Source organism: Panthera uncia, assembly GCF_023721935.1.
Source record: "Panthera uncia isolate 11264 chromosome B2 unlocalized genomic scaffold, Puncia_PCG_1.0 HiC_scaffold_24, whole genome shotgun sequence".
NCBI lineage: Eukaryota > Metazoa > Chordata > Mammalia > Carnivora > Felidae > Panthera > Panthera uncia.
The window spans coordinates 67895684-67917802 of record NW_026057580.1 but is presented as its reverse complement, the minus strand read 5'-3'; the positions used below and the strand labels follow the sequence as shown (position 1 = coordinate 67917802).

At 39.0% G+C, this 22119-nt stretch overlaps 1 protein-coding gene across 5 annotated transcripts in view; it reads left to right on the top strand.

Annotated features, from left to right (window-relative positions):
* The window catches only part of PPIL6 (peptidylprolyl isomerase like 6), a 32348-nt gene extending 11214 nt beyond the window's left edge, over nt 1-21134 (top strand). For 3 of the 5 annotated variants that reach the window (XM_049654147.1, XM_049654148.1, XM_049654144.1), the window contains 3 exons: nt 4766-4822; nt 15676-15811; nt 20935-21134. In XM_049654147.1, coding sequence (XP_049510104.1) covers nt 4766-4822; nt 15676-15811; nt 20935-21046 — 305 coding nt within the window. In that variant the 3' untranslated portion in view covers nt 21047-21134. Of the gene's footprint in view, nt 1-3050; nt 3289-4765; nt 4823-15675; nt 15812-20934 lie in introns of those variants that run through there. The other 2 variants (XM_049654145.1, XM_049654149.1) reach the window with 2 other exon arrangements.
* Nucleotides 21135-22119: the final 985 nt, after the last annotated feature.

Here is a 22119-nt window from a genome sequence, read left to right as displayed (position 1 = left end):
GAGAGAGAGAGAGAGAGAGAGAGAGAGAGAGAGAAGGAGGGGCAGGGACAGAGGAAGAGAATCCCAAGCAGGCTCCACACTGTCAGCTCAGAGCCCAACACAGGACTCGATCTCAGGAACCACAAGATCATGACCTGAGTGGAAATCAAGAGTCAGAGGCTTAACCAAGGGAGCCACCCAGGTGCCCCAGGAAGAGAACATTTCTAAAATCAAAATATAGGGAGGCCTGGCTGGCTCAGTCATAGAGCATGCAACTCTTGATCTCAGGGTCATGAGTTCAAGCCCCACACTGCCCAGTTGGGCCTACTTAAAAAATCAAAATATAATTTTAAATGCTCACCTAAATTAATAGGAGTACTTAGAAAATACAGTGATTTTAAAAGACATTCTAAAGGTAGGAATTTGAAAAAAGAAAGGAAAACAAATTTTTTCTTATCAAAAATGTTATGTTGTTACAAAGTCAAATTAAGAGTGAAAGCATTTTGGTCTCCATTTTTGCTTTCTTTTCAGATCAATCCTTTGACTTCACACAGACTAGGTTTCTGACTAACAGCACAAAATTAAATTTTCGAGGCCTTTTGGGAGGTATCCTTTTGGGAACAATCAGGCAGCAATTTAAAAATAATTGGCTTAGTGTGTAAAGAGATTTGCTTGAATTTGATGAAATACGCAGAGGCTTAAATTAATAATGTTTATTTTTCTACAATCTGGAACATTCTGAGACTGATGAGAAAAATTTAGATTTAATCCAAGCATTCGTAGGTAAATCAACTATTTTTCCTCAGTTTCTCTATAATGAAATCACATCACCCATATTGTTATCTAACCTCATTATTTTCCCTCCTTCTCTGCCTCTCTCCCCTCCCTCCCTCCCTCCCTCTCTCTCCCTATCTATCTATCTATCTATCTATCTATCGTATATACCTTCCTATGTCAGTAAACATAAACATATACAGTTTTTAGGGTCTACCTAAGTTTTCATCATACTGCTATACCAACTTATAGTTGGCCCTTGAACAGTAAGGGGTTTGAACTGTAGGGGTCCACTTAAACACAGATTTTTTTTACAGCACAGTGCTATAAATATATTTTCTCTTCCCTATAATTTTCTTAACATTTTGTATCCTCTAACTCACTTTATTATAAGAATACAGCATATAACACATATAACACACAAAATATATGTTAATTGTCTGCTTACATTATGAGCAAGGCTTCCAGTCAACGGTAGACTATTAATAGTTAAGTGGGTCTTAATATCTGGGTCTCCTGAAACTTAATTTAGTGTTGCCTATTATGTGCTGGGCTCTCAGATGCTATGTTCTTTGTTGTTTTATTTTTGGGTTTTGGTTAGAGGTGCCCCCTCCCGCTCCCGAGCCCCAGAGCAAGATTTGGGAAATGTAGGTCATGTTACTTGTTTGTTTACTTATTTGAAATACAATTTCCAAATAGTAAAATGCACAGATCATGATTTCAAATAATGAGGCAGCAATGTTAAGGACGTTTGGAAACAAATGCTGATTACTAGATTCAAATCCACCTGATACATACAAGTTGTGTACCACTTGGCACTTAGACACTTAACATCTCTGAATCAGTTTCTTAATCATAAAATGGGGAAAACTATAATATCACAGGATGTGGTGAGGATTCAGTGACATGGTATATCAGGAGTACCAAGCTCTATAAACGTTGTCCTTTCACATATCGGATACCCAGAGGGCTGTGTGGAGAATTTTGGAATATGGGAGCTAAATGTGGTTTTATGCTGTGCCTAAGCATGCTTCCCGACGCTAGGGCTTGCCCGATGGGACCAGCAGGGCCTACATGGTCTGCACTGCCCCCAGCCTCATCCCATCCTCTGACATCTCCCCTGGCTCTGCTCCACACACTGGCCTCCTTGCTGTTTCTTAAGCACATCAAGGATACTTGTGCCTGAGGTTTTCTGCTGTTTCTTCTGCCTGGGACATAGCCCACCCAACTATGCCTCCAGATGGCCCCTTGCTTCAATTTCCTATCTGTTTCGGATTTTTGCCCAGGCTTCATCTCAGCAAGGACTTACCTGACCATCCTATTTAGAATGGCCACTGTCCTATCCACACAGATCTCTGCACCTCCTTCCCTGCTGCTCTCCTAGCCTCTTTTTATGTTTTTTTAATCTTTATTTATTTTTGAGAGAGATAGTGGGGGAGGGGCAGAGAGAAAGGGTGACAGAAGATCCAAAGAGGGCTCTGAGCTGTCAGTGCAGACCCCGATATAGGGCTCTAACCCACAAACCGTGAGACCTTGACCTGAGCCAAGTCAGATGCTTAACCAATTGAGCCACTCAGGCGCCCCTTATTTTTATTTTTACAATCAAGTATTTTATTTTTTCTTCATAGCACTTTTCATCACTGGACATACTACTACATATTTCCTAGAGAATTTGTTTAGTGTCTGTTTATCTTCACTAGACTATAAGTAAGTTCCATAAGGCAGAGGATTTTATCTATTTTGTTCGCTGTTCTATCCCTGGGTTCCAGATTGGGGCCTGGTATACTATATATAGGTGCTTAAAAAATATTTGTTGAAAGACTGAATGAATAAATGAGTAGATAAACCGGAAGCATACATTCTATTCATTTCTAAAGTACAAAGTGAGAGAAGATATCAGTTGTGAAGCCACTTTGGGGGAGATTCTGTGGCTCCCATAAGACCCACTGTCTTCTGAAGGAGCTCTTGAGATACAGTTTAATATATTTTATCATCACAGTCATCATCATCATATTAAATATAATGATGGAGAAGATGATGATAATGAGAAAATGAACCCCATTAGCATGCAAGGCTGCAAATAATGGCCACTGATGAATGAGCAGGATGCTCTGCCAGGCAGTGCACTAAGTGCTATGAGTAGAACATGTATTTGTTTAGTCCTCAGAATTAACTGGGAGGCACTTACCATTATTCCTGTCTATACAGATGACGAAACAGGCTTGGAAAAGGTAACTAACATCAAGATTTAAATCAAAATCATCTGATTTTATTTATTTCTTTTTTCTTTTTGAGAGAGAGAGAGAGAGAGAGAGAGAGAGAGAGAGAAAGAGAGCAAGTGGGAGGGGCAGAGAGAGAGGGAGACAGAGAATCCCAAACAGGCTCCACGATGTCAGCATGGAGCCCAACGTGGGGTTTGATCTCACGACCAGGATCATGACCTGAGCTGAAATCAAGAGTCAGATGCTTTGCTTAAACTGACTGAGCCATCCAGGAGCCCTATCATCTGATTTTAAAGTTTACTTTGGCCCCTCCCCCGTTCATGCTCTGTCTCTCTCTGTCTCAAAATAAATAAATGTTAAAAAAAAATAAAATAAAATAAAATAAATCAAGTTTACTTTGAATCACTACTCTGCATTGCTGAATTTTTTGTCAGAAGTACAGAAATAACATAAGATATATAAGGCTGAATTCAAGTATTGACTAAAGTGGTGTCAATATAAAATATTTACCTGGGAGATGTGAAGAAAAGGGCAAGAGGAATGGGCAAAGGATGTTCAAGTGAGATTAGTAAGGGTGGGGAACCACACGCAGATTTGTCTGAGCGAAGCAAACTCTAAGATCTGAAGGAATTGGTGCTGGGGGACCCTCAACTTCTCCATTTCTGGATTTAGCCTTCAGCCACTGCAGAGATACTCTCAGAGATACCTGAGAGGTACTGAGGGCTCTGGAGTGAATCATGAGGGGAGTATCAGACGGAGGAAAGTTGAAGACTTCAGGCTTAACGTGAACTTCTGAGCCCATTTTGTGAATGTAATTTAAATGCTGCATGCCTGTACTGAATAAATTATCTCCATATGCTTGCTGTTGCATCTGATTGTTAAAAAAACAGCATGCTTTTATACAGGTAAATCACTCACACTGAGTTAAAATGGCACAGTCTTTCAACAGATACGCATTGTACACTGTACTCAAGGAGGGTGAATGAGAGAGGGGAAGAAGTAAAGAGGGGCTGATGGGGGAGCTAGATATGCAGAGCTCAGAGAACTTTATTTCCACCAAGAGTCTGATATTTGCATTAGTCAGCTTTGTTTCCCTTTTAGTTGTAAATAGAGAAAAAGTAACTTGTGCATGGAGGATGTTTATAGCAGGAGCGCTGACTAAGGCAAAATATGTACATGGTACATATACTGCAAAATGAGACATAACAAATACTTTAAAAAATACCCACTTCATTATATTATAAAGGAACTTCATTTCCAAAATACTGGCTAAATAAATGAATGATCATTCTAGGGTTCCAAGGAATGAAAATTTGAACACTGATTATTTTCACAGCGACTATTTTTATTCCTGTTCCAAAAGACCTTATTGTTCCTATTCCATTCTCTCAGTTTCATCTTTCCATTTTCCTTAAAAGCAAGATGGACTATGGAAGTATGGAATAACCCGTGGAGCAAGCAGAATTTCTATGAACACTCTTCCTTTTAAATTGTGGCCACAACTGTAATTGGATACTTCATCATTTCAAAGGTTTTGCATTATAATTTAACCTACCTCAGAGAGTTATTATCAGGGGAAAAAATAAGATCACGAATGTTAAAATGCTTACAAAATATGAGTGAAAGCGTTATAGTAATATTTTCATGGTGTAGGTATTGAACAGTTATGTATATTATAACTTACTCTAGTCACTGGTATAAGTGGAATCATAGTTTAAAGCACACCCCCACCATTACTATGCTCTATTTTAGTCTCAAAATTCTGATGTTTGTTTATTGTTATTTCTCAGATATAGTAGCTGGAAAAGGAGATGATGGCGAGTCAATTTATGGACCAACATTTGAAGGTCTGTATCTTTAAATCTGTCAGTCATGTATCAGCTGATAATTCAAATCTAACAAGACTGGACAGTTCAAACTCCAAATAAGATGGTGTTTGAGGTAACATGCTAAATTATATTATTCCATTAGGACAAATTCCTAGAATCAGTATTGTATGGACAAAGGGAATTTATAATTTTTAAGGCTTGTAATTTGCCATGCTCATACCCAGAATTTGGTACTTTGATAATCATCCCATTAAGACTGCTACTGGGGATCCTGGGAAGATGGTAATGGTGATGGCATAGTTTTTGAATTTTTTGAAATTCCAACATAAAAACAGACCACATAAGTAGATAGAAAAACTAAAAACCCATGGATAACACTTACAACAAAACTAGGTGACAATGTATCCACATGAATTCTTAAATACAAACAGATGAGGACAAACTACCAACAGCTACGAAATCTGCATGGCGTCAGGGTCTGTGTGGGAGAAAGCAGGACATCCAATAGAGGTGAAAACAGGAGAACCCCAAAATAGCCAGCAGTGGGTGAGTGCAAGGGGTCCCTAGTAAGATTTGAGAGGCTGGAGCAGCCTAACCTCTCTGAACTCTGGAAACTGATCTGGAAGGGCACTCTTCCAGGACAGGTCCACAATGAGGAGGAGGTGCCATGAATGGAATCAGAGTCATGCAGGATACAGGGACAACGGGGACAGAGCCAGGAAATGTCAAAGAGCAAGCTGCCATTCTTCTGAACACTACATGAAAACAACACAAGAGGGAGCTTTGTGAAGGTAGAAAAGCTACCTCCCTTCTAAAACCACGCCTCCTTCTAAACGTTTAGCAATCCTAATTTTACATAAAAATAGGCAATTTTTGTGTAGAAGAAATTTCAGGATTATTAGAAGAAGTAAAAGAGAGTAAGGAGTAAAGGAACATCACTACGGATAATAAAAATACACTGGAAAAACATGCTCAAAAAACAGATCAAAACTGTAAAAATTTTAGGATTAGCCAGAAGACATTGAGAATAGGATACAAGACAGAAAAAACTCATAAATAAGATTTAGAAAAACTTAGACATGAGGTTACAGAACTAGGAAAGAATTAACAGTAAAAGAAAATTTCAGAAATAAACAAACTAGAAGGACCATATGCCAAAGCAACATGACTAACGTGTCTTAAAAGAAGTAAAAAGTAGAAGGAGGGATTTTTTTTTAACAAGAAGAAATGAAGAAAAAACACAAGAAAGTGACAAAAAGGAAAGCTATAAAGAGGAGATCCAACATACAGATGATAAGTATCCCAAAAGAATTAAACAAATACACAGGAATAGAACAAATATTAAGAATTAATATTGAAAAAACTGTAGTGAATTTTAAAAGGGTTTGATGTTCTATCTTGGGTTTTGGTGTTGGTTCCACAGCTATACACAACGAACTGTCAAAATGCATCAACGTGAACATCTAAGATTTATGCATTTGATTTTATGTTTATACCTCAAGTAAAACTATATACATAAAAACTAGGGGTGCCTGGGCGGCTCAGTTGGTTAAGCATCTGACTTCAGCTCAGGTCATGACCTCACAGTTCATGAGTTCAAGCCCCGTGTTGAGCTCTGGGGCTCTGTGCTTACCGCTCAGAGCCTCGAGCCTGCTTTAGGTTCTGTGTCTCCCCCACTCTCTCTGCCCTTCTCCTGGCTTGCATGCTCTCTCTCTCGCTCTCTCAAAAATAAATAAACACTTAAAAAATATATATGTATAAAAACTTGACACTACTTACTGAAAGAGAACATTGCTACCTGGTAATATTAAACCAGAACAACCAACACTAAGACATATTTATTAACATCATTGGACAGTTCAGAAAGTAAAAATTCTTTGGGCAGGTAGGCAAAAAAAGCAAGTGATTTACAAGGGAAAGCAAAGTAGGTTATCATATTCTTTGACATCATATTATTATGCCACAAGAAAATGGAGTAATATACTCATGATGTTCAAGGAAAGGAAATGTGAGCTAAGGATTTTATATCTAGCCAAACAATCTGAATTACAAAGGGCACACATACTTTTCAATATGTAAAACTTTAGAGAATAATGTTGTCACGATCCCTTCCTGATCTTGAGGAATTGACAGTAAAATGAGTTTCACACAAACAAATTGTAAGAGAGATCTTGACATAAGGATTGGTGACAAGCAGTAATCATAGCGACTTGTGAAACTAAAATTTAGTGAGGCATAAAGGGTGAGAGTATGACATGTAATGACTGAATCTGTAGTGTACCTTTTTAAAGCTGGAAGAAAGTGGGAGAATATATGCAAAAAACTGCTTTAACTATTTTCAGTAATTATACTGGTGATAGTATTATTTATTAATATTGTTATTCTGAGACTGTTGTATGTGTAATATGGAAAAAGTAAGTAATTATAGAATACTCTAATTTCACCGTTTTGTATGTCCTTGAGAATTAGGATTTTCAATGTGGACGAAGGGAGACACAATGAAATATGTGAAATATTCATAGAGGCTAATAAGTAAAATATTCTGTATTGGAAATACCAGTTTAAAATCATGCAGTACATATCTACATATGTAGGTCTGTCCACTGAACTGGTCTACAATGACCAACCTAGTAGCCTTCTACGTTCCTAGCATTTAGATTGTTGTTTTGAAATGTCACTTCTCACTTGAAGAAACCAGGGCTCCTGGGAGAAATGGCAGATTCCAGTTCCAGGACAGGAAATTACAAAATGAGCCTGGAACCTCATGTTCAGTCATGCTATCATCAGATAGCAAGAAAGCTATTAAAGATTTACTAGGGTCATGTCAAAGGCCTTGGGAGACAATTTGAAGAGGCTCTTGCTGGCCAAAGATTTGAGCTTCAAAAAGAACCATAATTGCAAATAATTGAAACCCAACCAATATTTTAAATCCATGAGTTCATAATGATATCATATCATAAAATAAAGCCTAGTAGTTTATCTTTGGGGGAATGATGAGAAACAAATTCATTATGTTAAAAATGGATAAATATGAGCAAAGAATCAAGCATTTATCTTGCCTTTCCTATATGAACTATACCAAATTGTAGATAAAATTGCTAGTTATAAAAGCATTCCAATAAATAAGTGAGAAGGAAATAATAGAATAGCACCATTTTGCTGCCCCCAGTGAAATAATGGATCTAGGCTTTTGCTGCATTGGTATCTACTAACTTCACAAAAACAGAGAAAACCAGATATTATGAGCTTTCTGGGGAGACAACACATCACCAAAGGGACAAAACACGAGTCCGATTAAGGCTCTGGACCCAGCTGCCAATTTGCAGGAAATAAAACCAGTTCTGATGTAATATGGTCTTAAAGATCTCTGCACGATGCAAAATCATGCAATAAAAACTATAGGACTTATGGCAAAAATGAAGTACAAGAAAAATCCCTTCCTCAGTGACACACTGAAATATATAGCAGCCTGATAAAAATAGTAACACAGTGTTACATATATTTTATGGTCAAGAAACACATAAATACTATAATAAATTTGGCACCCTACCTTGAAAGCTCTCTGATGTTCCTGGAAGTGGCGTGGGAAGAGACGCAGCTTGTGAATGACTGTGAAGTGGTAGGAGGAGGGTCCTCTGAAACTGGAGGCAAGTTGTAACATCAGATGTGGGTGGATGCCGCTCATACGTGGTGACCTGTGAGATGTCTGAGGTGTGTGTGTACCTGTGCAGCTCGGTTCAGCTGGGTGCCATTTTCCACATTTCCCTGGTGTTTCTCCTAGACATTGCACATAAACATGGCTGAGATTCATTACGCTCAGTTGTTCCCTAATCTTTCAATCAAGTTGAAACAAACTTGCATTTTCAACAGAAGTATTAGAGCCCAAAGGACAGGATGCAAAGCAGAGAAACATACTGAACTGCACGTGCAATCAGCAAACTTCAGACTGGGAAAAATTCTAGAGGTTAAACAGCTCAGGTTCATTAACAGATAAAAGTAAGTAAAGGGGAAAGAGGCAGAACTTGATGATTAAAGGAGACTTAAGAGGCGTAACAACAATTTTAAAATGGTAAAGACTAAACCATACTGCCTGGTAAGTACTAATAGCTGTTGACTAACTGCTAACACTGTCGACCTGAAGATTTACCAAAAACATAAATAGTCGATTAACATATATTTTGTATGTTTTATGTATTATGTACCATATTCTTACAATGAAAAAGGTAGAGAAAAGAAAATGTTAAGAAAATTGGGGTATCTGGGTGGCTCAGTGGGTTAATTGTCTAACTCTTGGTCTCGGCTGGGGTCATGACCTCATAGTCTGTGAGTTTGAGCCCCACGTCAGGATGTGTGTGCAGGGCCTGTTTGGGATTCTCTCTCTCTCCCTCTCTCTCTGCCCCTCAACCCCCCCTCCCCAATAAATAAATAAACTTAAAAACAATGTTAAGCAAATCATAAGGCAGAGAAAATACATTTAGAGTTATGTACTGTATTTATTGAAAAACATCCACATATGAGTGGATCCCCACAGATCAAAGCAGTGTTGTTTAAGGGCCAACTGTATAAGGAAACATTAAGTATGAAAGTATGTAAAAGTCAGGGGAGTGGTTACTTTTGAAGTATTCAAGGCACTTTGGGGGAAGCTGGCAAAGTTTTTTCTTGGCTTGAGTGGGGATTAAATGGGTGTTTGCCATATAATAACTAATAATAATTCTAACTATACACTAGTTTTCTATAGCTTTTTGTGTCCATATTTTAATACAATGAAAAGGTGGTGTTTTTTTTTTTAAATAATATTGAAGGAATACTAAAGTGAAGGGAAAAAGAAGTCATTTTTCTTCTAAATTCACGTGGAGCCAGCTTTATTAAATGAAGCCATCCAAGTGACACCTTTTATTTACTTACTCATTAATAAAACATTAAACTCCTAGTTAGGGGCCTACATGGTGCCAGGGCCTTAGGAAAGAAAGATGATACGACCAAGTTTCCGGCCTCAAGGATTTTAGGTTTGGTGCACACAGATCTTTCAACAGATTAGCTACAGGCACTGTGCCAATTGCTGTTACAGAGGAAGAACGGAGTGCTGTGGGAGAGAACCGACAGCTGCCTGGGAGAGTTGGGGGCGGTGGCCCAGAGTAGCTTTTGAGTTGGGTCTTAAAATAAAACATTGCAGATGGGGAAGGGACATTCCTGGAAGCTTTCTTGATACCCTTAATCCCTGATGAGAATCCACCATCTCTCTCCACCCCACAGCTGCTGTCAGATCACCCAGACTCCTGTTTGGAGGCAGAGGCTCAGACAACATGGGCCTTCTGTCCAGCAGGAGACGGATCTCTTAGCTCAACTCCCTACCTGCCCCCGGGGACAACCCCGTGCCTCCGTTGATTATCCCTCACTTCTACGCTCAGAGTTTTGGGGAGATTTAGTCTCCAGATGGAGGCCTAGCTGTCCTCTGGTGCCTGGGGAGGCCCAGTGTGTTTACGGAGGCCTCCATTACTCAGTATGTCTGCAGGTGCAGAATTAGAAATTCAGCAACCCATCAAACGAAAACGAGAGATGCCTCTGAGGGAGAGATGAGGACTGTGCTCAGAACAGCAAAACATGGGTTTCCCTCCCTCTTTCACGCCCTGTGGGATATTTACACATCGGACAGCCAGGCCTTCCTCTGCATCTCTCTCATTGAACCCTATTACCACGAGCTGCAGAATCGAAACCAAGGGCTTGCTAAAAAAAAAAAAAAAAAAAAACACAAAACCTACAACCACAAAACTCACTTTTATTAAGGTTAACACAGTGAATTTAAAAAGAATGAAATAAATAATAATTTAACTGGATGATTATTTTATAAATCGGTTTATCATTTTTTTAACTTGAAGAAAGTCTGTTTTGCTTTGTTTTGAATCACTATTTCTTAAATTGTCTTCCCAAATCCTATTCTTAATGTTACAAACTGAATATTAACCCCTTTTTTTCTCCTTGTATTCCTTGTATAATATTCCTAATCCTTCCCACTGGCCAAAGATTGGCGACTAGGTAGTTTGGGCTGACTAGATAAAATGTCATTTATACAAAAAAAAAAAACAAAAGAAAAAAGGTATATATTTTAAAATACTGTATTATCCTTGTTACATTATTAGCTTGTGCCCTAATTCACAGATACAACAGTTAAGATCCATTTGTCCAATTCTTAGATCTCCTTATCTTTAAATGAAAGTGGACATTAATAAAAGGCAAAGAACCTGATGTATTGTCAATATTCAATAATGCAACTAAAAGTTATACAAAAGTATTTTTTATTAGAAATGAGAACTGAAAATAGTATGGTCTGGGTAGCCATTTAAGGGCTATTTTTTTTTTTTTTTTAATGTTTATTTACTTTGGAGAGATAGGGAAGAGCATGAGCAGGGGAGGGGCAGAGAGAGAGACACAGAATCCACAGCAGGCTCCAGGCTCTGAGCTGTCAGCACAGGGCCCGACGTGGGGCTCGAACTCACCAACCGTGAGATCATGACCTGAGCCGAAGCCAGATGCTCAACGGACTGAGCCACCCAGGCGCCCCAAGGGCTATTTTTTTTAAATTGTGACACATATATAGAAAGTGCATATGTACAATTAAAACATTATTATAAAGCAAACCCCCACATTATCACCCTTGTCAAGAAATTAAAACTGCCAGCATGCCAGAAGCACCCCATTTGTCCATCCTCAGCAATAACTCCACCTCCCCCAGAGGTAACCACTAGCCTTTTTCCTTGCTTTTCTTGATAGTTTTACCACCCATGTATATATTCCTAAACAATATAGTTAAATTTTCCCTATTTTTTAATTTTATGTAAATGGAATCATACTACAGGCATTCTTTGTGTGGCTTGCTTCTTTTGTTCATCACTGCCTATGAAATTCATTCATGTTGTCTATATAGCTGGAATTCTCTCATTTTCACTAATGTAATATTATAAATATACTGTATTTATCCACTCAAGCGTTCAAAATGCTGGCTATTCATTCCTAATGTCACACACACAGTCAACATGCTTATAAATAAGTACTTCATGAAAGCAATAATTAAAACATACTAAGCATACTTTCTTTTTTTTTCCTTTTAAAAAAAATTTTTAATATGAAATTGGTTTCCATACAACACCCAGTGCTCATCCCAACAGGTGCCCTCCTCAATGCCCATCCCCCCCTTTCCCCCCCCCCCCCCCCCCCCAATCAACCCTCAGCTTATTCTCAGTTTTTAAGAGTCTCTTATGGTTTGGCTCTCTCCCTAACTTTTTTTTTTCCCCTTCCCCTACCCCATGGTCTTCTGTTAAGTTTCTCAGGATCCACATGAGAGTGAAAATATATGGTATCTGTCTTTCTCTGTATGACTTATTTCACTTTGCATCACACTCTCCAGTTCCATCCATGTTGCTACAAAAGGCCAGATTTCATTCTTTCTCATTGCCAAGGAGTATTCCATTGTGTACATAAACCACAATTTCTTTATCCATTCATCAGTTGATGGACATTTAGGCTCTTTCCATAATTTGGCTATTGTTGAGAGTGCTGCTATAAACATTGGAGTACAAGTGCCCCTATGCATCAGCACTCCTGTATCCCTTGGGTAAATTCCTAGCAGCTAAGTAGCACACTTTCATGTACTTTTATATAACAACAAATAATTAGTGAATAACTATTATTATTTAAATAGAATGGTAAAAGTAGAACAGTGGGCTTACAAAACTGATATTGCTGGATTCAGGTCAGATTTGTACTTGATATTATTGCCTTCAGCAAATTATATGGAAATGTCCTAAACTGTCTGATGATATTTTTACCAGAGAGAATGCATGGCAGTTTTCCCAGACTTACAGTATTTGCTTCCTTTATAACCATCGGAATGAGCTTTATTTTAAACAAATTCAGAAGCTGATTTTCTTCAGCACATAAATTTCTGATTTCTCTTTCGGTTACATTTTACTCTTAATGTTGTATATCACAAATGATGCCAGTTTTGACCACAGAGCACTAACTAGATTCCATATCTTCCATATCTTATGGTAAATGGCAGAGGCAAGAACTCCTGAGTCACAGGCAAGGTAATGAAAGGGTTTGGAGTTCCTAACATAGCTTTTAAACTTCCTTCCACGCCTCAATTAACATGACCTAAAAATAAAACTATTACTAATTATGCTGTTAGCTGCACTCAAATTTAAAAATTTTCCTATTTTAAAGATGTTTTTTGTTCCTCCTACCTCAGAGCATTTTTTTTTTGTCATTTTTTTTTTGTATATTGTTGAAATTTTTCTTTTCTATTCAGGGCTACCGATAGAGTTAAAATAATTTATAGCAGTTAATTAACCCACTCAGACAAAGTGAAGGGAAAAAGAAAAAAGGTTTGGCTGACTTAATGATCAGTTTTGTTTTTCCTGTCCTCAAAAAAATGTGAGCAGACTAAATTTATGTTTTTTTAAATGTAAATCAAAAGCATTAAGCTCCTACTTAGCACTCAGGATACACTAGGCATTCAAATAATATTTATCAAGGGGAACCTGGGTGGCTCAGCTGGTTGAGCAACCGATTCTTGATTTCTGCTCAGATCATGATCTCACGGTTTGAGTTCAGTTTGTGAGTGCGAGCCCACTGTCAGTGCGGAGCCTGCTTGGGATTCTCTCTCTCCCTCTTTCTCTGGCCTTTCCCCGCTTGTACTCTCTCTCTCTCCTCAAAATAAATAAATAAACTTAAAAATTTTCAAAAAATATTTGTCAAATGAACAAATGTTGAATTAAACCTGGGATTTTCATTCTTCATCTTAATATTGTTAACTTGTAGGAAAATATCTGTCTCCCTATTAATGTAAAAATACTATTCAGATATCCATTTCTCAGGAAAGCTTCGCTAAGGACAGAGTTTTATTTTGAACTCTATTATGCCACTGGCTCCCATCTTTAAGTGGATAATATGCTCCAGCATGGCTGGGGGCCACTCATTCCCCAAGTGAGCTGTGAAGCAGGTACCAAGTCTTAGCTGCATCTCATGCCAAGCTATGGGAAGGGTCACTACAGCTTATTATTCATGGCGAAGGCCTCCACCAGTAACTGTGTAGAGAAGGGGGTGGGGGGCGGGGTGTTGGCTCCCTTCCCCTCAGTGGGATGCTTTCCAGAAGCAGGAGCAGGTCAAATTCTACCCAAGGACTTTACTTGGTTGTGGCACTGTCACTGAGGGGTTTGGAAGCAACATAGCCTCAGGTCCCTACATTCCACATCAACATTCTGTTAATTGTTAACATAGTTATTTAATTTTTGCACATCTTTTGAGGTGAACACACTTTAAATTTGTAAGTCAGGGGCTGCCTATACCTATACATTAACTTTTTAAAAGTTAATTAAGTTAATTAAGCTTTAACATTTCGCCCATAATCACAGAATGTAAAAATGTTACAACCCTACAAATTTTCTTTTTTTATAAGTAACTTTTTTTTTTTTAACTTTTTAAATGTTTTATTTATTTTTAAGACAGAGACAGCCACAGCATGAGTGGGGATGGGCAGAGAGAGAGGGAGACACAGAATCTGAAGCAGGCTCCAGGCTCTGAACTGTCAGCACAGAGCCCGACGCGGGGCTCGAACTCACGGACCATGAGATCGTGACCTGAGCCGAAGTCAGACGCATAACCGACTGAGCCACCCAGGCGCCCCAACCCTACAAATTTTCTTACTGCTTACAGAATTAAAGAAAAATTTATCATAATATCTAAGAACAATGACAAATGCTATTTTGGTAAAACTCTGAATCTTTGGGCAGATTTCTATTCCATGTGATTTTCTGTAAAATTAATGGATTATTTCTCAATTCCCCTGAAATGAATATAGAGCATTAATGTAATTATATAGAACCATTTACACAAAAATGTTTTATATGCATTTCATAAGATTTCAGAGGTTTTTACTCAGTTTGCAACTTAACAAGCTAAAAGTAACTACCATAAATATGGCTTAATTGCTTAGTTGGTTTAGCTTTGAAACTAAATACTTAGCAACTGCAGTTTCAGAAAAGCTTATTGACAGTTAGTGTTCATATCTCTCAATAATTCCCAGAATTTTATAACGTTATTGACTGAAAACTTTTAGTGAATTCCTCTTCTACTACTTCCTTCTGTATTTTGAGTTTGGAGGTCAATCTTATTTCATGCTAAAAATGGCACTTCCTGAAAATGGTAACCTAATTTACCATCATATAATTCTCTTTACTTGTTAACCTTACACAAAAAAAAAAAAAAAAAAAAATCACTTTCCACTTGGTCCATAGATGGTTTGAGATTAAAATTTATTTGAAGACTAAAAATCAGCATGAATTACTTTCATCATCAACATTTAAGACCACATATATGCCAGATAAGGTGCTAGGAGGCCCTAGGAGTTAAGCTATATTGAGACAAGGTCCCTGTCTGCACATACTGGAGAAGAAAAAACCATGTAAACAATCACACAGTGTTATGAATACTACCACAGAGGTCTGTATAAGATGCTATGAGGGGAAGGGTCATATCCGAAAGCCTTCTCAAAGGGGATATTTTTAATGATCACGCTGGTAGGCTGAATGAAGTCCTGTTGCCAAAACAGCACGAGAAAATTTGCTGACCTTTATTCCTCAGCAATGTACTTCCTTTTACATTATTAACTTAAAGTACTTCCTTTTACATTATTAATTTTCTTAGCACACTTGTTTTTAGCTACAGTAATGATAAACTAAAGGTAAAGAAATGTTCAAATAGTTCTAATAAGACTTTATATTATCTTTTTTAACAGCCCAGTTGAGTGAAGTATGAAACAGAATATTCACAATTTGGAAATATTTTAATGACCTACTATTTATTGTATTTTCTAGATGAAAACTTTTCAATTCCTCATGATAAGAGGGGAGTTCTTGGAATGGTCAACAAAGGCCGTCACAGCAATGGGTCACAATTCTACATCACACTACAACCAACGCCCTATCTAGACAGAAAATATGTGGCTTTTGGGTATGTGTGCTGTACATTTGTCTGTATAATACTCATATATGGGGGTGCCTGGGTGGTTCAGTCAGTTGAGCATCTGACTCTTGGTTTCGGCTCAGGTCATGATCTCACAGTTCATGGGTTCAAGCCCCGTGTCAGGCTCTGCACTGATAGCACAGAGCCTGCTTGGGATTCTTTCTCTCCTCTCTCTCTCTCTCTGCCCCTCCCCTGCTCATTCTCTCTCTCAAAATAAACAAATAAACTTTAAACAAAAAAATTATAATACTTACATATGTAAAAACGTGGTTCCAAAAGATTTGGTATATGGTTTATGAGTAACTGAGGATAGAATTTTAAAGCAAAAATAATATAAATATACACAAACATTTAGAATGAATATTTCATAACAAGCTTGCTATCTTTAAAAAACAGAGGGGTACCTGGGTGGCTCAGTTGGTTAAGTGTCAGACTCTTGATCTCTGCTCAGGTCTTGATCTCAGGTCGTGAGTTCAAGCCCCGCTTTGGGCTCTGTGCTGGTTGCAAAGCCTACTTAAAAACATACAAACCACAGAAACCATTTAGGCACAGCCGTTATAATGTTCTGACCATCCATCCATCCATCCACCCATCCATCCATCCACCCATCCATCCATCCATCCATCCACCCGTCCTTCTATCTTCAGCCTCAAGGATATTATCTTCCTATTTATTATGAATACCATAGTGCTTAATAATGTAGATATATCTAGATGCAAAAATGAGGTGAAGCCATTTAAATACTGTACATGAACATTTTGAAGAGATAGACGAACACTCCAAATTACAAGTAACTTTTTTTTTTAAATGTTTTTTTTTTTTCAACGTTTTTTATTTATTTTTGGGACAGAGAGAGACAGAGCATGAACGGGGGAGGGGCAGAGAGAGAGGGAGACACAGAATCGGAAACAGGCTCCAGGCTCCGAGCCATCAGCCCAGAGCCTGACGCGGGGCTCGAACTCACGGACCGCGAGATCGTGACCTGGCTGAAGTCGGACGCTTAACCGACTGCGCCATCCAGGCGCCCCACAAGTAACTTTTTTAACTGAACAATTTAAAATATGGAAACATCTCAGGTAATAATTATTAGAATATATTATCAAGTTGCTTATAGGCATGTGGACCTAAAATGGATGACGAATATACTCTTTATCAATCTAATGATGTCTTACTAGTGAAGTCAATATAAATTGAAGTTTACTTGGTCTTCCCTGAAATGATGCAGAGCATTAGAACTTTTCTGAATAAGTATTAGATTATTCCAGCCACTCCATAGAAATAATTGCTGACTCTTCTTCCCGTGAAATTTCACAGCAGTTTTAATTTTAACCACAATTATTCCTTCACTGTAATGCAAGTGATATTTCTAGATTGAAAAAGCAGAAAGTATATTTTCATCCAAAGATTTCTTTCAAAAGAGAGATGATTTTATATTAATCAATGCATAACCTAAAAGGATGTGTTGTCTTCTATTTTCCCTGGTCCTAATAAGCTGCATTCTAATTTTGAAAATGAGCATTCTTCAATTATTTTGAAATCCAAATAACCCTCACAATTTCCTGGATCATTTAAATATCCTCGTGCCATCTTAATCACATGCTTAGGTGATCCTTCACATCTTTCCAAAAGGTACCTCTCTCATCACAAACATGACTGCTTTAAAAGGTTTAATGCCTCCTCCTTCACCACCCCCCCACCCCCAGATGCATACAGCTTAGAGTCTAGAGTGGCATTCAGGGCTTTTACTGTCTGGCTCCACATATTTTTTCAGCTTTCACTTCTGTTAGCCTCCTGATTCATTCATTCAACCAGCATTTTATTAGATACCTACTATATGCCAGTCATGGTGCTCAGTCCTGGGGAAAGAGTGAAGAGGCACAATTTCTGCCCTTTAGGGAGTCTCCAGTGTGTTAGAAAACCAACAGCTATAAGTCAGTCAGACCTGGGCTACGCCCGTTCTGTAAAGAGTGCACCAGGGATACAGGAGAGAGAGAGAAAACAACACCCTCCAACTCCATCAGTAAAAGTGAACGCAGATCCCTAGAGGGTGGCAGTGGAATGGAGGATGTGATCTCCTTTTGATGATTGCTGTTTTCCATGGGATTCACCATCCTCCAGGGGAATCTTGCTCACTCATTTTTGTTGTTACCACCACACTGGTTTTAGGGAGGCACTGCACCTCTTTTATTGTTCTAGCTCAAGTATGAGCTCAGTTAATCCCTGAAATCTCCAAATCACAGTGGAGTCTGAACTGAAATATTTAAACAAGACCTTAAAGACACTAGGCAGAAGCAGACAGATAATACCATAATAGGCAAGTAGATACTCCAACAAAGTGTAACTCTTTCAGGGGTACCATCCTTCCCCACTATAGGACTGCCTCTAGTGTTAATGCTTTCTCTTCCTATCATCTCAGAGCATTCCCAGGTTTATCTGACCTTTTGGAAGCCCAGACATGATTAGCAAGGTCTAGAAAGAGAAATTTCCCCTCCTTTTGAGCCCTACTTTCTGATACATCAACTTGCCCCTTCAGATAGGTGGATAACACTAGGAATTGCCTTCAGAGGAGACTGTATCAACCCACAGTCTTACCCCAGTGGTTTCACAGGGAAAGAATATCAAAATACAAAGCTGTAAAATCTCCATTCATACATGCATAAGTAGAAAGGGTGTATGTTGGGGACAGTGGTGGGGGGAATTAATTTCTTTATAGGGGATGCCCAAATGGGGGAAGGGTCATAGAAAGCTTCATGAGAAGGTGAGATGAGTACTGAAATTCACATAGAAGTTAGGCAGAGAAGGCTGGCATCAAAATGAGTAAAATAAAATTTTAAGAAGAGCAAAGAGCTTTGGCAGAAAGCTTTAAGAAGTAAGGAGAGCATCTTATCTACAAGTCATTTGATCTGGCTAGAGCTTAGTACCTAGTGGAGAATGGAGAGAAAGGAGAGTGGAGAAGAGGAGATAGGCCCAGGTCCCAAAGGGCTATGAATGCCATTCTGCTGAGCAGAGATTCCCCACCCAAAGGGGATGGGAAGCCACGGAAGAATTTTTAATTGGGAACAACGCGACCAGGTTCTTATTTTGAAAAAAATCTTTTTAGAAGAAGCGAGGAATTAATTGGCAAAGGATGAAAATGAAGGCGGAAAGGCCAGTTAAGAAGCAATGATAATAGTGCCATAAATGAAGTCCTGGGCCACAAGGCACTGGCAGTACAGGTAAGCAAGGGAAGAACAGAAAATTCAAGAAGTAGTTGGAAGTTAGATTCAACAAGACTTTACGACCATTTAAATGGTCGTGGTGAGGTCATGGGAAGAGTCTAGAGCGGTGGTTATCTAACAGAATTTTCTGCAGTGATGCAAACGTACCATAATCTGTGCTGTCCAGTATGATAGCCACCAGCCACATGCAGCCATTGAGCACTCAAAATATGACTAGTAAAATTGAGGAACTAAATTTTACTAAATTTTAAACTAAAATAGCCCCATGTGGCCAGTGGCTACCATGTTGGGCAGTGAAGGTCTAGAAAAACAACTAGGATTTTAGAACTGATTGGATGGTTGGTGCCATTCACCAAGATAGAGAATACAAGGAGGATATGGGAGAGGTCATGAATTCAGGATGGACAAGTTGTGTTTCAGATTAGGATACCTACACTAGAGGCAGGTGGCAACTCTGGAATACCAGAAGTGGTTATTCACACTGGGCAAAGGCTGGAAATGGAGATTTGGAAACTCAACATGGCAACTGAACTGCAGCCAGCCAGAGTACCCTCACTCGCAGAAGAGCCTCTGGGCTTTTGCTTATCTTGTTCCTTTCTACCTCCCGCTAGTCTGCCAAAATCCTGTTCAGGGCTTAGGTCAGAAACTTCCTGATTACCAAAATCAAACTGCTTCTTTGTCCTCTTTGGCACAGTGTAAAAAAAAAAAAAAAAAAAAAAAAAATGCATCTTCTGTCCTAACACCTGTCACAGTGGAGAGATGCACACAGGAGGTGTTTCTTCAATATTTGTGAAACCAATGTGTAGAACAGGCTTCATTCACATCCTCTTTAGTCAGAGGTCAATCTGTCCATTTATCCCTTGCTCTTCATCCTCAGACTGTACCTTGTGTCAGGCTCTGTGTCACGGTTTCTGCCAGAGGCAGACAAAGAGATGGCTAGAGGGTGATCAGTGTCAGCATGGCCATGTCCTTATGAAGGCTCATGAAATGGAAACCTCACCTCCCCCTCAGCCACTGTTTCCGCCCAAACACTGGCAAAGGGCATTAGTCCTATGTTTAGGGCTGACTCTCTGGTCCATGTTGCTCTCTTTCAATTGGGAGAACCATCAGAAGTCTAGCTCTACTCAGGGAAATTCCAGCCCATGGCTGGTGAATGTCTGGAGATCCAAACTACCATGGCTTTGAACTTTTAGTCATGTATTCAGTGGATGTTGATTAGGTGCCTACATTACGTTAGGCATTGAGTATTAAGTAAAAGCATGAACCATGTCTTCATGGGAGAATCAAAAATTAATCAAAGAATCATACAAATAAATGTCAAATTAACCCTGATAATTCCCATAAGACTGGGAGCTTGACATAAGCAGAGGTGGGCTCTGGGAAACTTCCCTGTGGAGTGATGCTGAGGGAAGTGGGGGGCAGGAGCAAAACAGACAGATGTGGCTGGAAAGCAACATGGGATACTGAGGTACTGAAGCCAGTCCAGCTGGGGCAGAGAACGAGGGGAGCACACCATAGGACAGCACTGGAGGGCAGTGGGGAGGCCGGCCATGGCAGGCCATGGTAGACATTTTTGGTCTTTATCACAAGAATAATGGGAAATTATTGAAGTGTTTTAACAGGGAGGTGAGATCAGACTTGCATTTTTTTTTAGATTTGCATTTTTAAGAGATCATTCTGACAGCAGTGAGAATGACAGATTTCAGTCTGTTCTGATCCCAGAACAGATGTGAAGGAGCCATGGCAAAGTGGACACATCTACAGCTATTTATGACAGGTGTTAATCTAATTCATACAAAATAGCCTCAGCTAAACAAGATAGGACTCAATTTAGGAATGGAAGCTAAGTGTGAAAATTTATGACTAAGTTTTCCATTTTTTCCTCCTACATAGGCAATTGATTGAAGGAACACAAGTTCTTCGAAAACTAGAATTGGTTCCAACAGAGAATGAAAGACCAAAACAACGCTGTATGATTGTTGACAGTGGAGATCATTATGCCTGATTTTCATACAATATTTATTGACAACTTATTATTATGCGTCTGATAAGCTGTTTCTGTATTTAATTAAACAGTGCCTGATAAAATTTAATTTGAAAGCTGTGCAGACCGCTGTAGGTTGGCCCACCCGACACCTAACCCCTCCCCATTTTTTCCTTCCTGCCTCTGCCATAGAGACTATAAAAGCAAAACACTTCATTCCCCAGCCTCCTTTGCAGCTAGTCATGGCCATGGGATACCATCTGGCCAGTGACACAGGAGTAGAATGCCAGTGGTCCTGCCCCTTCCCTTCATCCAGTCTTGAACGCAGACAGCATGGAGCTGTGAAGGAAAGGTCAAGAAAACTAGAGATGTCAGTCCCAGCTCTTGAGCTGCAGAACCAATTCCAGCAAGCACCTATCTCTGGACTTTTTCCTGTGAGACAAATAGACCCCTGCTTGCTTATGTTACTATTGGTTGACTATTTTGCTACTTGTAACCAAAACCATTCTTAATTTAGCAGGGTACCTAATGGCCTTCCAATCCTAAAACATTTTTAGCAGAATTATGTTGTTTATAAAATACATTTTCTACCCTGAGAAACCTGGTAAATGACCAAATAGAAAAGAGGCAATTGATAAATTCATTGTAATATTTCACTGTTTATACACAGCATGCAGAAAAGGGCATATACTTTCGATGTTTCTATATGACATGAAGAGAATAGTTGTCTCTGACCATACCAACCAAATGAAAACCAAGAGCTTGGACTGTTCATCCCAACCCAAATCAACCCTGTGTTGGTTGACACTCCTGTGATGTTATTGGGGATCTAGCTTTATCAGCTGTTCCTTAATCTAAGATTCTCAAACCCATCACCTGGGGAACATTTAAAACAGAGACTGCTAGACCCTGTCCTTGATCTACTGAGTCAGAGTCTCTAAATATGGCGTAGGGACTCTGTGCATTCATTCAGCTCAACCTGGAGCTTCTTAAGTCAGCTGGGCACTAGTCATTTGGGATTCACTGCAAGACATAAGTAACTGGTTTCAGCCCCTTCTGTGTAGTCACTGAAGTGCGTGACTCTGTTAGTGGTG